The 16,616-nt window shown below is 33.1% G+C and overlaps 1 protein-coding gene across 1 annotated transcript in view; it reads right to left on the bottom strand.

The window, feature by feature from the left end:
- LOC128168367 (LLGL scribble cell polarity complex component 2-like) overlaps window positions 1-13,399 on the bottom strand; it is a 39,334-nt gene extending 25,935 nt beyond the window's left edge. Inside the window, exons 1-12 of the mRNA XM_052834622.1 lie at window positions 12,961-13,399; window positions 11,596-11,705; window positions 11,031-11,173; window positions 10,133-10,222; window positions 8,296-8,334; window positions 8,072-8,156; window positions 6,712-6,815; window positions 4,575-4,665; window positions 3,733-3,779; window positions 3,430-3,511; window positions 2,551-2,667; window positions 1,832-1,984 (exon numbers count right to left, since the gene is read on the bottom strand). Of these exons, the coding sequence (XP_052690582.1) occupies window positions 1,832-1,984; window positions 2,551-2,667; window positions 3,430-3,511; window positions 3,733-3,779; window positions 4,575-4,665; window positions 6,712-6,815; window positions 8,072-8,156; window positions 8,296-8,334; window positions 10,133-10,222; window positions 11,031-11,173; window positions 11,596-11,705; window positions 12,961-13,273 (1,374 nt within the window). The 5' untranslated portion in view covers window positions 13,274-13,399. The remainder of the gene's footprint in view (window positions 1-1,831; window positions 1,985-2,550; window positions 2,668-3,429; window positions 3,512-3,732; window positions 3,780-4,574; window positions 4,666-6,711; window positions 6,816-8,071; window positions 8,157-8,295; window positions 8,335-10,132; window positions 10,223-11,030; window positions 11,174-11,595; window positions 11,706-12,960) is intronic.
- Between the last annotated feature and the right edge of the window lie 3,217 nt (window positions 13,400-16,616).

The raw sequence follows: 16,616 nt of genomic DNA, 5'->3' as shown, positions 1-16,616 counted from the left end.
GCACTATAATGATGTACTGGTATATAGTTCTGGTAATTCTGATAGCCCTATAGTACTGGCCAGGACCTGTGTCTTGATCCAGAGAATGTCTGGAGTCAATTACCATTTATTATATTTATTGGAAAGATTCCACGGACATTTTTGCCATTTTCTTTCATATGGCTGTCCAAAGTTAATTCTATATGTTTAATGTAATCCTCGGCATAGGTTTAGTAGAAATTGTGTTTTAAAAAACCCAAAAACCAAACCCCAATTTTGATTTGAGTTTTTCCAGTTTGATTTTACTACCATCTGTAGAAATTTGAAATGTTTAGAGCACATTATGGACTACATATATTAGATACTCAATTGGATTTTCAGGAAAGATCATTAATAAAGAGGTAGCCTACATGTAGCTTGAGTGCTCAGTTTTTTTTCACTAATGTTAATGATTAAAAATCATTTGTATGGAAATCTTGTTAGTTTCAATTTTATCACCCTTCCTCATAGGTTTGGTATTTTAAAGTGACGTTAAACATAGAATTAACTTTTGGCAGCCTATTGGAATAAAGGATAATTATCTCCCTTTTCATAGATTTCCTTTTCCCAGTTATTTTAACACAATATTGTGGATCCAAATAAATTAACAAATCAAATTAAATCCAGTCAAACAAGATGGTAAGAAAACTAATCCAACTTTAACCAGATAAATTACAAAAGCAAGAGTTTAAATCAAGGAATTTAAACATTCAACTGCAAAGCAAAATAATGAAAGAGCATTCCATGAAACATCAGAAAGAAAGAAATCTACAAAATAAAGCAATATATGAATCATTTTGTTGATCAACACAATATATGTTCAGACTAAATAAAATCATTCCACTCTCATGCAAACACAACTATGATGTGAATAAGTATTGATATGAATCAGCAAGAAAGGGATAAAAAAAAAATAGGCTGCTGAAAGATGCTCAAATTTAGTACAATGCATCTTATTATTGTTAAATTTCTGAAGGGAAGAATTGGTTAGATAATAGAATGTTTATCTACAATAGTACTGAATTAGAGGACTTCAGACTCCTTCTTAGGAGCAGCAAGGAGTAGGCGTAGGATGTGATGAATTTGGAAAAAGAGAGTAATTGGGTTTGGGGATAAAGTGGGGGGTGGGGTGGGTTATCTTATTCACCACTACTTGTATTAGTCTCAATATATTGTGTGGACCAACAAAGGACACAAGCACCCAAAATGCACAACAGCAATGTCGCTAGTCATCTAGACAGTCAAACCAACCTGAGAGAGGTTCCTCCATTCATACGAAAGGGCCTTTCAAGTTAACAAGAAACAAGTCAGAACATTGTGATGAAAAGTGCTCTCATGTTAAAAACAAATAAAAAGCTGTCAGAATTGTGCTCTTGATGATGGAACTTATAATCAAAGACAACTGGCTTACTACGTACACACACACAGACATCTACATGTACTGGTATAAAGGCTTGGGATATACCACCACTGGATCTATACACCAGCTTTTTGTTATACATAGTACCGGTACAGTGAATCTGCCCTGTTCAATGTTCATATACTTGTAATTATCTTATATAAAGGCCATCCTGCAAATTATCTCAAATTTGAAATTTTTTTTTTTTAATCTGCACCATATGCACTCTCAAACAAAAGCTAAACTGGATAGATATCACTGTATATATACTATAAAATCAGAAATTAAATATAACTTCTACCACTGTTCAGTGAACCTTTCTTTGATAAAAAAAGTAAGTCAAAAATGGTATTCAGTCTCTACATTTCAAAACACTTTGTAAAGTTGATCAGTATCAACTCTACAAATACTTACTTCCTTTAACCTATTGACCTCTGAGTTGAGAGCCTGGTATCGACCAGGTAAGTCGGCCATGCTGTTATTCCTGGGTCGTGGGGACTGATTCAGCTCATGATCAATCTTGTATTTCCGTAATTCTTCCAACTCTTTTCCTAACTCATCTAGAAGCTGAAAATAGATTGTTGAAAATAATTTAAATAGTACATGTACATGTATTACTTTTGACTTTGTTAACTGGTTTGCCTTAAACATGAATCACATTTTTAAATATATTTTGCAATACATTGACTTGAGATCCTAAAATCAGAAATTTAAGATGAGGGTTATATAGATATGCAAATTCTACAATTATGACTTAATCTCTTATTTTTCCTAGAGAAAATAATATAACAAATGTACTCCTTGTAAGTGGTCAATTTATAGATATGTTGACTTCACAGAAAAGCTTATTGACCTCACATCTAATGAAAGCAATGTACAATGTAATTGTATATCATATAACCATACTCAAAATACTTAATTTTGACAAAAATAGGAGTTAAAATCTATCAACTCTTGTTTATTCTCTCCTCCTCTTTTTCCTCCTTCTTTCTCTTATCTCTTTCTATTTATATATACATGCAGATGACTGTTTTCACAGTAACAATTCATCAACAAGGATTAACTATTACACAACAGTGTTTGAGATTTAACCCATATAATTTCTAAAATTCCTTTAAAAAAAAAAGGCTTACTGTTCCGGTGCACTGTCTTTCTTTCTCAAACTTTTGTTTAAGTTCCTCATGTTCGCTGTATACAGCGTTATACTCGGCCTGTACGTCCGTCAGTTTATCCTGCAAGTCTAACTTCTCCTGAAAAACAAGTACCATTCATTCTGATTAATACACAATTAAAAGTATCATATTCATGAAAATCCACATAATCTCAGAAAGTAGGCACATAATGTAACTTATTTTTCAACTTTTAAAGCTCTGGGCTGCATTTTACAAATTTTAAAGAACTTATGACAAAGTCGTAAATATTTACAGTCTCATAAAATGATCTTTAAAGAACAAAATTGACATAAAACCATTTGTTAACAAATATTTCAATTCCCATAATTATATTTTCCAGCCATAAGAATAAATCATTGATTAGGTAATGATTAATTAGCATTCATTATTTTGGTCTTAAGTCATAAGTTCTTTTGTAAAACGCAGCCAAGTACTGTAAATTCCTAATTAAATACGAGAAATTGATATCCGCATAAAATCGCAAAAAGCTCGTTTCACGAATTTTAAAATCTCGCTTTTTATTTTTAGCTATATTTAAACTACATGAAACTGATAAAATTTTGGCATTCGTGATTTTATGTTCTCCCGATTTGTTGGAAAACTGTTGAAACGCGGAATTAAGTACTCACGTAAAATAAGGAATCTACAGTATCTCTTTTTTCAAACCAAAACTTCATAATGTATTATGATGAAGATATATGTCATAATTTTTCAATATATGCACTATATTTCAGATATTCAATAACTAGAATAATGCATCTACATGTAATGTTTTGTTTTCAGCCAGTATGATTATCATGATGATTGTTTTCTTCCAGATGAAAGGAACATACAACTTACCACTCTTAATTTGTCTATTTCTAGCCTGAGTCTGGGATTTTCTATTTTTAGCACCTCATATTCTTTTTCTATACTCTGCAATCTGAAAGGAAACACAAAAATTAACTGTTCATCAAGATTCAAGGGAATGGATGATGTTTCACCAATTGGTAAGTACAGCGGTACCAAAAATAAGCCTTTCATTTGACCTATTTACACTGCCATACTGATCACATCTTATTTTTTAGAATTTGAAATTCATTTTTTTTTTTACGATTCCATCATTGAAACATTTGCGTCAGAAGAAGTCTTTGAAATTCCTACCTTTGAGCTATGTACATCTGTTCAGCTTTCTCTGTTTCTGCCCGTGACTGAAACGAATGAAAACGGATACAAAATCAATACGAGTATATGTATAGAAAACTACACACACAGAAATCAATGGGTAAAGCTGTCTTAGGGCAGGTAATGTAAGCATTATATACATATTACAGGTGTAACAAGAATCTCCTAGAGCCATGCAGCTTTAGAATAATGGGATAAATAATACGAAATTGATATTGAATATATATGAATATGACTGCTCCAGATTAAATCATTCCATAAAGTTCTTCAGCAACAAAATTTTACTTCAAACATTTCTTACATTCCTGTAACACATGTATTACATGTACTAAAAAGATATGGTACATTTAATCCTTGCGTAGGAAAGCATAGACGTGTTAACATGATTTCCATATAAATATCAGTGACAACTTAAATGTCAGGTTTTTACTTTAATTGATTTGTTGTCCTTGCCACCTCCTCCTCTAACCACCCCCCCTTAAAAAAATCCTCAACAAGGCAATGAGGTTGAGTCTAAATATCAAATGCAAGGTATGAAGGTGTCTTTTGCTCTATTTTAGAACAGAATCTTTTAGTGCTTTTTATTTCTGACTGTCACTATTTACACACTCAAGTAGAACCAATATTATCCAAATCAATTTTGCCAGCCTGACAGCGAAATTTACATTTACAGTGAGATAGAAAAATGTTTTCAAAATACAGTTTATTTGATTTGCAGGTTGTCTAAAGTATATGTAAATGATGTAAAATTATTTAAAAACAAGAGCTAAAAGCCTCAAATCATTGTAAATATTGGAAAAAGAAGATAATTTAACACTAACCAGCATTTGTTTAAATTTTTTCTGTTCCTCGGCAAGTGTCTCCTTCGATTTCACCTCAACATCTTTTAACTGTTCCTCTAATGAATGAATTCTGTAAAAATAAGACTTCGAGGTTGAATACAACAACAGGTAAAAATATATGACTCATTACAGAACTATGTAATTGAATTAGCCCAAAGAACAGCTTGTATATTATTTCTGAAACACTTAATATCACTCAAGGCTAATATATGCACCATGACAATTGATAAAAGAATTAAAGCTTTTGATTCTAAATGAAACAGAGAGTGCAAATCAAGAATGAAAGTTGACATTAAATTATCCTTCAATTTTAAAGACAAACAGGACATAAATCACATAAAACATATAGCATCATCAGCATATTAAGTCATTAGCCAAGGTTAAACAAGCTGAAAAGCTCACAAATTTATTACAGGTATTACAAATACATTCATTGTATTTAAAAACAGTCAGAAAAAGGAAGAACAAGAACATAAATTTACAGAAAATTTTTGAAAAGAAAGTATGCACAGGATATTGTTTGTAGAAATGCAAAGCACTGTTGAAGTCTTTAAAAATTTTAAGTCCCACTACACACATACACGTGTTATTTAAGACAAAAAGTTATTGTGTATAGGAGTGATCATCAAAGAACTAATTCCTTAATTTAATTGATGCACCATCACAAATCAAGAAGAGATAACTGTATGAGCATTTAACAAAGCATTTGTTACGAAAGAAAAAGCTAGAAGACAAAAGAAATATCAAAATTGACAATATGTTTCCTCTGCAATCAAATGTTCCCAGTTTCTGAGAGTCCCAAGCAAATATTAACAAACATGCTAGCTACCACCACATTACTCAGTCTAGATTTCTTTAAATAATGTCCAAAACAGTACATGTATCAATTAACTGCCATTTTAATACGCCAACAATTAAATACTAAATGTAAGCAAACTATCAATGAGTATATATACATGTATATACACCACAGAACCAAGCAGACACCACTCGTTGATGTATTGACTGGTGCAGGTCCTCTGATTGATGAGGGCACCAGTTTTAACATTCCATGACATTAGTTTTTATTGCCGTCAGACAAGAGTTCCCAGTTAATTTTGTAAAACATAATTTTCATATAAGGCTGCCTCAAATTAATTCTAAATTGAACGTCACCTAAAATTCAAACCCTACAAGGGATGAAAAATCTCATGTAGGCCAATTGTTGAATGATATATATTCTATCAATTGTACACTTCACAGATATACACCGTAAAGAGCCAAAAATGTTTCATTTTTTAATTGAATGAAGTTTTCAGCGGTCAAAAGTAAAAACAAAATGAAAGATAAAAAAAAAAATTTCTGAAACAAAAATTCGCTGATTTTCAAGGTAAGCAGGTGACAGCTAACATTAAATCAACTTTGAACAGCCTAGAAGGATCAGAAATTGAAAGTTTGTTTTCAATGACTTGCAACAAATGACATTTTCTGTCTAAAAAATTATTGTCTTGAAATACTTCCTTATCAGTTCAAACTATCCTAATTTAGATTGTTTGGGAATAAAAACTTAGTCTAATGTCATGAAAAATTAATAACAATAACACCATATTTACACTAGTATCTATATACCACACTACATCTACATGGAGGTCACTTACCTGTCCACAATGCTAGAGGAAAATATGGATCATTTCATTTTTATACACATACTTTAACTTTTATTTCGAGTATCCATTTGAACAATTTTGAATACCTTTATCATAAAAATTCATACAATCTTTATGGTATATCCAACATTAAAAAAAATGTAAAGTCTCTATCAAACTGTAATAAAATGGAGTTACATTGTTCAACAATTTCCTTGAAGACTAACACAAGTTCATTACTACTAGGAAAAAATTCCATTAATTTTGTTTTTCCCTGTAAAACATGCCTCCACAAGAGCTGACTTCTTTGAGCAGAAAGAAAAACAAATGTTTGACACCACCCCCTAAGGCTAATTTACCTTCCTCAATACAACTTAGGCCATACCTGGTATATCACATTATCTAATCATGTAATCTGTGACAAAGTGGGGTCAGTCGTCTTCTCAGTGGGTGAAAAAAAGTAGTCCCTTTATATCGGGGTGCAAACCTACCTTTCCATGAGGTGACTGTTTTCATCTTTGAGTTTTGAATGACTAGTGTTGACTGACGACTTCTCTTCAGATATTTGGACCAACTTTTTCTCTAAAAATTGCACCTGTAGAATTTAAAAACAATAATCCATTAATTAATTCTCATCTATAATTTCACATCATTTATTAATTTTGATTGGAAAGTTGCTGTTAAAAGTGCTAAATAAGTAGTATTTTATTACAGACACAAATAAACCTTCAAAACTCCATGATACATGTATATCATAATACGCTTCACCTTTTTACCAACCAAGATCACAAACCTATACCGTGGCTTTATTTGAAGAATCTGGACAACTTATTACAAATTGGTACACCGTACTATGCATATATCTAAAGTCCAAATTAACTTTAATGCCCACCCATTTCTTATACACTATAACAGTCCTTAAGATTTAATAAATACCATTCAACTTCTCATGTCAGACTGAGCCGATCTAAAATATTCTATTCATTAAGTATCATCAACACAAAAATCAGCAAACAGAACACATCTGTCACTGACCGCTGACAAATGAAATTAAACATTCACCTGAACTCAATAAAGACACCTGTAACAATAGACTGGTCACTGGCGACAGGTGGGGAACCAGACAATTTACCCAAACTTCTTACAGCTGTCATATTTCTTCCTAATTTCTTGTTAAGAATACACATTTCCTTGTATAAAATACATGTAGCGGTATACCGGTACATGAAACAAAATATTCTTCCGCTAAATAGACACCATTTCATATCTGATCTATTTCTGGTTTAGTATTTAAAATGCATGATTATCGTAACATTTGTTGATTTAAATCCAAATGTAAATGACTATTGGAATCGGATTCAAAAAAAAAAACAAGGAAATCTTTAGATCTAGTTTGACACATATCCAAATCACTTTGTGTCTGTATTTCCTTATAAATGAATACCAAGTAAAATATCTATTAACTAACTATTTTAATTGTTAGCTTGCCAAGGTTTTTATTATTGAAAGAAATGACTGTTTTGTTTGTGTTTATGATAACGATTACAAGTACCATAAATGTTTTGCTAAAAAGACTATCGGTACTTAAACATTTACCGTAAAATAAATACATGTTTAAGAGTTGTGTTGTACATGTAAGTCTACACGTATGCAGGTGTAAGAGTAACGTTATAAAGTGACTCGTACTTAGTCTTTAAAATATTTTTCACATGAAAAGATCTCAATCTACTAACAACAAATTCTCTGATCAGCAACACAACCAAACTGTTCATAGCTATTTCCTCGACAGTAAATCATGTTTAAAGACAGTGAAATCTGCTTCCGTTGACCAGGCACAGTTAATGTACATACCCTGTCGTTGAGGGTCTGGAAATTCCCGTCGATATCGTCCAATATCTCATCACCTGGTTCCGTCCGTGATTTATTTTGAAGTTGGCTGAAAAAAAAAAATTCCCAAAGTTAAGAATATACTTTGGTTTATGGGAGGAGCAATATCCCAAAAGCTAAACTGCAATATAATGATATATTATAAAACATAAATTAGTTTAAGAAAAATCGTATCATAGAAGTCTCACCTTGCGTACGCAGCAGACGTCGTCACTCTGGACCTTTGACTACAATGTTTAAAACACATTTAATCACATAATGCAGACCCATATGGATGCTAAAAGCAAGTCTATACAAGTGGGAGCCTGAATCAGCTTTGATATATGTCTTTGTCTCAATTCAATTAGATAATTACATTTGTTAATGGAAACATACATACATACATATTAATGATAATCATATGTCATTATAGAGAGAAAGGATGCATGAAAAAATAAAATATTTTGTACAAAAAGGCTTATACATCTCAAATACATTCATACAAACACCGAAATTCTGAATAAGAATCTTGCAAACAAAAATACTAGTTCGTTAGAATGCTACTATCTACAGCTAACAATAAAGTATATACAGTATATGAAACACGATCTGTTTACATGACTTATTCTAATAAGCAAAGACATCAAAACATCAAAGTGAATAGTACATCTACAATGTGACCCATTAAGTTGTCAGAGAGTGGGTGAATAAAATGACCCATTTAGCAGATGACCTTAATGCATATCTCGTAATTACAACCACTCTTTTTGTACTTATGTCAAGTGTAGTTTAATCCAAAATATTGACAGCAAATCAATATTCCTGTATGGTTTTGTTAAAAGCAAGTGGTAATTAAGAAAACAAGGGCATAAAAACTCTCTGAGAAGAAACTGCTACATAATAAAGAGGAAGTTTCCGATCTGGGCTAGAAATCAATTCATGGAACAAGTTGCATTTCTTCTGATAAATATATTGGTAAAGTTACAGCAACTTCTGAGAATTAATACATCCTCACCTCCTCGTCCTTATTTTGACAATTCTAGGATCCATGAATCATATTACACATGTATTTAGCTCCTGTTTTGAATGAAATTCCAACATTTAGCTATAGTAGATACGTGTCTATATAGATCCTGTACACAAATATAGGCACATGTATAGCAATATATACAGTAAACAGGTATACAAGTACACCACGTCCTGCACGATTTGATGTTTACTTTTGACTTGTGCGTTTTTGTGACATTTATGTATGGGTCTATCTTCTGTTTCCTTCTTAAATGACATATAAAGGTAAAAAAAAAAATTGTTCCTTGTGTGGCAAGCTTATAACAAGCCCTGACACCAATATCTCGATCATGATCTAATGTTTCTGTAATCATAACTTATCACCATTACCAAATGAGCAACCATCATAAAACTGGTCAACATGGAAACAAACTAGAGACAGAGCAAAAGGGTCATACAATTAACAAATTCAACTAAATGATAACTGGGTTCAAATCTATAATGAATTTTATTGATAACTATGATTTCTATTAAGATAACAATCTTCATAAGCAAAAGATTTGCGAAAGTATGAGAATCAAGCTTAGTTGAAAATGCTGACAGTTCAGTTTTAGTACAATCCTAATGATACAAGCAGTTAATCATGCACAGGCCACTAGAGACAGTTAGTATTCAACCACCACACACATGCACAAGATCAAGAGTTATCTACCCAAAGCTTTTACGGTGGTGTTTATCTCCCCTTCTGGTTCTAACTTTGTGAATACTATCGCGACTTCTGCAAAATAAGGTTTCAAACGTCCTCTGTGAAAAATGCTTAAAATGCGATTCTAAACTTCTCAATTAGATTTGCCATAATTAGACTCAGAACATCCATTGGCAAAAAAGGTTTTGGGGGGGAAATTGGCAAAACATGCTTTGATGTAATCTACACTTATTTTCGGTTTGTAAAATAACAATAGAGTTATGTTGACTTAGCTGTTACTGGGTGTTTGCACTGAATTACAAAAGTTCTGTCCGTCTTTTTGGTACACTGACCTGTTCTGTGATGGATCAGACATGTCTGACTCAATGTCATCAACCTCACCAAAGTCCTCATAATTCTCCTCATCTGTGAAGTCTAATCTTCTGTGTAGGGAGACAGAAAAAGACATGCAACTTAATGACAGCTTCACCTTAATCAACTAAAAATTATCCATCAAACACTGCAACTTTTGCAAGGAATCTTGAAATGTGAGGTATGTCCCAATGAATTAACCATAACTGTGGGATTTAGGTAGTACATGTACATTGTACATTCAAACTTGTTAACAGAAGAAATTTGTATACATGATCATACATACTACAATGCTATACATGCAAGGAAAATGCACAATACATGCTTAAAATAATAAGGTTTTGCATCACAGTTACTGTAATACAATGATGGTTTACAAAAAAGAGAGAAGTACCAATTTTTGTCTATAATGAAAATAACTATGATAAATTTGGTGAGCTCAACATGTTGGTAGTGTTTTAAAAGAGAATACAAGAGTGACACAAAGACATAAATTACCTAATTGATTAAACACATAAATTACCCATTAGGTGTAGATTATAAATTACCCATTGGGTGTAGGGTGTAGATTTATCACATAAATTACCCATTAGGTGTAGATTATAAAGTACAAGTACCCATTAGGTGTAGGGTGTAGATTTAACACATAAATTACCCATCAGGTGTAGGGTGTAGATTTAACACATAAATTACCCATTACGTGTAGGGTGTAGAATTATTACATAAATTACCAATTAGGTGTAGGGTGTAGATTTAACACATAAATTACCCATTAGGAGTAGGGTGTAAATTTAACACATAAATTACCCATTAGGTGTAGGGTGTAAATTTAATAAATTACCCATTAGGAGTAGGGTGTAAATTTAACACATAAATTACCCATTAGGTGTAGGATGTAGATTTCGGCGGACGGGCTCTGGTGTGGACAAATCTATAAGTATTCCCTGTCCGTGTCCATCTTCATCTGTGTTGGTATCATATTCATTGTAAGTGTATGCACTCGCTTCAGATGTTTCAGGACACTGCCAATTAAAAAAAAAAATCTAAACATCTGTAGAAAAATCTTTACGATCTTGTCCAATACAAATCTGAGTCTAGAACAAATCTAGCTTAATCCACAGTTTTCAAAATTTGGGGATGAGATGCTAAGTAATCGATCACAGATTTATCATTATCATCCAGATGCATTACAAAAAGATTGACTTGAAGTTCAAGTACCCGTATTGAAAATTCCTAATTAATATTGTGAGGAATTAATGCATGTATTAACATAGATTGCAGGACTCATCCCTCATGGATTAAAATCTCGCTTTTTTTTCTTTACAGTAATCAGTTATAAGATATGATGACAAATGTTCATTGCTCAGAATCTTTTACTTCCTTACAATTTAATAAAAAATAAGAAATCTACAGAAATGCACAGTTTGTTGTTAGATATACACACCTCGGTGGAGGACACGTCTCCTGCGATGAAGTCATCAAAGCCGTTCAGGAGGAGGTTGTTGTTACTGGAGGAAATATTGGGGATCTGGAAGGGGCTGTTGACAGGGGAGACTGTAAAAAGAGAAAGAACAGGAATCAGATCATTGATTGTAACTAGGATCTGGAAGAGGCTGTGCGTACAGACAGGCGATACTGTAAAGAGATATTAATTGTAACAGAGATATACAGTTTTAATGCTGGTACATTTACCAGCCTACCAGCCTACCAGCACTTAAGATTTTTTGAATCTTCATTGATCAGGGAAATGATAGGTTTTCAATAGGGATTTTTAATTGGATTACAGTATACCAGTATATGTACATTTGTCCCCTCATTGTCCTGATGACAATCAATGATGTGTTTGGGATCAGGCAGTGTCATCAGTCACCACCAGACAAATCTCATAGGTCTTGATTACCAACAGCAGGACTTACAACAATTGTACTAGTTCATATCCATGTACCAGTCATTTCCAAAATCATTATAGTCTAGCAAATTCTCAATTTTCAAAGTATAGGAATATAACCTGTTTCAATCACAAAGTACATTCTTTTTAATTTGTAACAGTATGATCAAGTTTTCATTCTGCCCTCCACCCTTTTCATTTCAACATTAAATTAATATTAGTTACAGAGATTCAAAAGTTCAGTGTTTTAAAATGGATTTCTATTTCACATCTACAGTATGTGTTACCAGTACCCATACATAACATTTGCATGCTTGAACATGATCAATAGACCAAAACCTCACAGGAGTAATCAGACAGAGAAACAGACTTGCATTTTCATTAAAAAAGAAACTACCATATGCTTATCAATCTCAAAGCAAAAGAGAAATTCATTGACTTTCATTAGCTCTTATTTAACTCTTATCAGCTGTTCAAACAAAATGGTCACCTAAGCAAATGAAAAGAAATAAACCCAAACAAGCCAGCCAAATTCCCACAATGGAACCCGAGTTTGTTCCCAAACTGCAACAACAAGATCAGCATGACTGTCCTAGCTTTATCTTGTATTGGTGTAAACTGTATACAGTTTGTTACTAAAGGGGTGAAAACTTTTCCATTATGTCAATGAAGGACCACAAGGATACCAACACTTACCGATATTCAGATTACCGTATGTTTCTCTCAAGATTGCTCCAAGAATGAGTCAACTGCTCAAACTTGAGGAACTCAGATTCTTTAGTATCAGTTCAAAGAAAATTTTAGAGACCATTGTTCTCAAAAGAATTCATAATGTTTCAGCCCCTTTAAAAACTTTTCAATTTAACTACCGGTATGTCTTCAAAAACGGAACCTCATTTTTTCATTACTTGTACACTATACCTCTCCTTCTGGCCCTTTTCCTCCTGTGCCTGTGGTTAACATAATGAGCAGGGACACAACTCCTGTCACAAAATGTCTGTATCACTTTGTCCCTCCCACAACATGGGAGATGAAGATTATCACAAAACCCCACCCTTAGGTTCTCCCTCCCCGAGACCTTCAACTGGGGAGGACTCATTGTCTGGGTGCACTTCTCTGCCAAGATTCGTGTCCTTTGCTTTGACTTTCCAAATCCAAACAACTTCTTCCAGAATTTGATGCATTTGTCAAGCAAACATTTGAAGCATCCGAACACACATCCAAAACAGGACATGTTCAACAAAAAAGGTCTATTTACATCAGCACTGTACAATTATACATAGGAATATTTACAATGGGAACAAAAAAAAAGAAGAAAATATATAAATCAAAGCACTATATAACATCGGGGAAAAAAAACCCTTCAAATCCAAGCAGTCAATGGAGAGAGAATGATCTGAATACAGCTCACGTTGCCTTTTTTGTAAAATGAGTCCATGAGTGATTTTGGAAGTGATGAATTCTACTCATATTAAGGAACAGACATTTTATTCTCATAACTATCATCACATATACAGAGGTCTGATAAAGGATTAAAATACTGACCCATGCAAACAACTCATCCCTCAACGACATCAACTCAATTACCAATTCAACATGAGTAGCTGATTTCATGTAATCTACAGTAAGGGACCAATTCAGGATAAATAATGGTTCATATAATTTTCATTCAATCATCCTCAGAAAAGACAGTGAGTGTCCTTAAAGTCAGAACTATGAACAGTGGGGCATGAGAACTACACTGTCAGAAACTTATGTGCAGGACTCATTTTTGTGAGTCTTTCCATGTGTATATCGAAACAAGGACAATGCAAATGTTGAACTTTTTTTCATTATTACAAGAGAATTAAATGCAAATACATGTACATGAACTAACTATTACCATGTAAATTACAGATGTGGTTTGCAATTTATGTAAAGTTTTGGTAATAGAGTTAAAAAAAAAAGCTTTACAGGCAGTGGTTTACAATGAAATAATCATGACGAAGCAGTACTTGGTAAAGTTTTCTAAACAGATCTAGAAGAGTTTGTTTCAAGACAAACCATACCCACCTCCTATGTTTTGTAACAAAATAAGAGATACAGTGAAGGTAGAAATTTTGACGGGGATAAAATTTATTCAATGTCTGATTCAAAAGGTTTGTGGAGATTTGATTTTCTTGTTTCCAAAATAATAAATACTCAACAGATTTAACAATTTTATTTTCAGTTATAATTTTGTTTTTTCATGTTATATCAACAAATTTATTAAAATAAAGAAAATTTAAATCCCCATCAACTATAATTCTGATCTTACAGTAGTTGTCTTGGTTGAAAAGTTTCTAAAATATTGAATTTAAATTCCCTTTAGTTGAATAGTTAGCTTCATCAAGGGCCATTATAGCTGTTAATTCATTACAAGGATGTTTATATTCATTGGGTGTACTTGGTACATGTAGTGCTTTTTCAATTTGATAACAATGAGTTATCATGTAATTCGAGTTGTCACTTTTAAAGATAAAAAAAATATACACAAAAAAACCCCACCCAACCCAACTTTTTAACGCATGCACATTGTTCTGACAAAGACGGCATACTCTAAAACCTGGCCTGGCCTGGCTTGGCCCCATTGGCCTGGCCTGGCCTCAAAGTTGGCCTGGCCTCACTTTTGGCCTCAAAATTGGCCTGGCCCCAAATTTTGGCCTGGCCTCAAAAATTGGCCTGGCCTCAAATTTGGCCTCTACAAAAATTTTTGGCCTCAAATTTATTTTTATATTTTCTTTACATATTTGACGTTTTTATTGATGTTTTATTGATTTATTTTCAATGCACATTAAACATCACTTTTGGTGCCTATAGTGTCTTAAAGTGATAATGTATCAAAAATAATAGTTACAATTGAAAATATAGTACTAACAATGTATATCTATGACTAAAAGTATGCTGAGTAATCAATTCTAACAGATTTTTATTCAGTATGATTTAAATTCTTAAGAACTTAAGAATGTGATTTTGCCCTGCAATTGTATAACGATGGCATGTTTTTGCAATGTATTTAGATCAAACTGCTCTCAGGATTAGACACTATCTATGCAACTCTTCTTTTACCAACGACTTGTTTGAGAAAAAAGTAATGGAAGAGGCCAATATTTGTTTATTCTATCAAAAATCACAAAATGTTCTGCTTTGTTCAAATTCCGATGATGACAATTCTCCATAGGAGAACAATTATTTCCTAAGTATACAAGCAACACATACAGGAAACTCTACTCTATAATCAGGAGGTGATGAATTAATGAACAACCGGGTCAAGCTATCGAGGGATGCAATGTTGCAGTCGTTCACAAATGCCATTAATTAAATTAGACATGTGAAATGTTAAACGGCAGGATAGGCAATGAATCTGACCCAAATGTAATAGATTAAGGACAGAAAAAGTTGATATTAAATTTCTGCTGGGGAGGGAAATTTGGGCTTGATTGGTGTTGACAGGTAATATAAACAAACAGCAGATTTTAAAGTGCATTACACAGTGATAACAATTTAATGCTATGTACCAGTTTACAAATGTTTTGGATATCAATCAGGTCAGTCTCTTAAAATGATGTTTAAATTTTAAATGGGAGATGGGAATGACAACTTAATCGCTTTAGTATTGGGAAAATCTATTTCTTATAGTAGGAGCAGTGCTGTGCATGCATGTTATAGGTATTTTTTGTGTGATTAGACATGGATTAAAGTAATTCAACTTGAAAAATCGGTCATCTTGTCATATATATTTTTTCATATGATTATTCCTTAAGAATATTCAATTCTGAAAGAAATCAATAAAAATTCAATTTTAATCTAAGAAAATGAGAAAAAAAGAAATTTTAAAATTTGAGGCCAAAAATTTTTGAAGAGGCCAATTTAGAGGCCAGGCCAATTTTTGAGGCCAGGCCAGAATTTGGGGCCAGGCCAATTTTGAGGCCAAAAATGAGGCCAGGCCAACTTTGAGGCCAGGCCAGGCCAATAGGGCCAAGCCAGGCCAGGCCAGGTTTTAGAGTATGCCTGACAAAGACATCATTACCAAGGTGTAATGCATCATGCCATATAAACTATCAACACTGCTTATCCTTGGGCTCCATAATAATCGCCAATCTTCATTTGCATAAATGCCCTGAATACCCCTGCATGCCTTAAAGCTTGTGTGGATGATGAAAATGCAGTATACTGCAGTGTGACTTGTATCTAGTTCACAAAACTGACTTACAGCATATTCAGATGTATACTTCAAACAACGGTCCATTCGACATTGCATTGCAACTTGAGGCAATTTAGCAAACGCTCCAATGTTGGCTATGGACTGACATATACATTTTAAAACATTTTCATGCTTTTAGGCATATATATATATTGACTGCTTACTAGAGATATAAACATTATAAATATAACAGTTAAATGAAGAAAGAAAATGATGGCCCCTAGAGATAATGAGCGGATGGTCTTCTTCAGTCAACAAAGGGTCAAATCTCTAACGGACACCAGTGTTTTTAGATGGATGACTGGTCAACCAGAAGCCTTGATATCTGGAGGGGGACAATACACACACGAGTACT

Source organism: Crassostrea angulata, chromosome 10 (assembly GCF_025612915.1).
Source record: "Crassostrea angulata isolate pt1a10 chromosome 10, ASM2561291v2, whole genome shotgun sequence".
NCBI lineage: Eukaryota > Metazoa > Mollusca > Bivalvia > Ostreida > Ostreidae > Magallana > Magallana angulata.
This window is presented reverse-complemented; position numbering and strand designations above follow the sequence as displayed.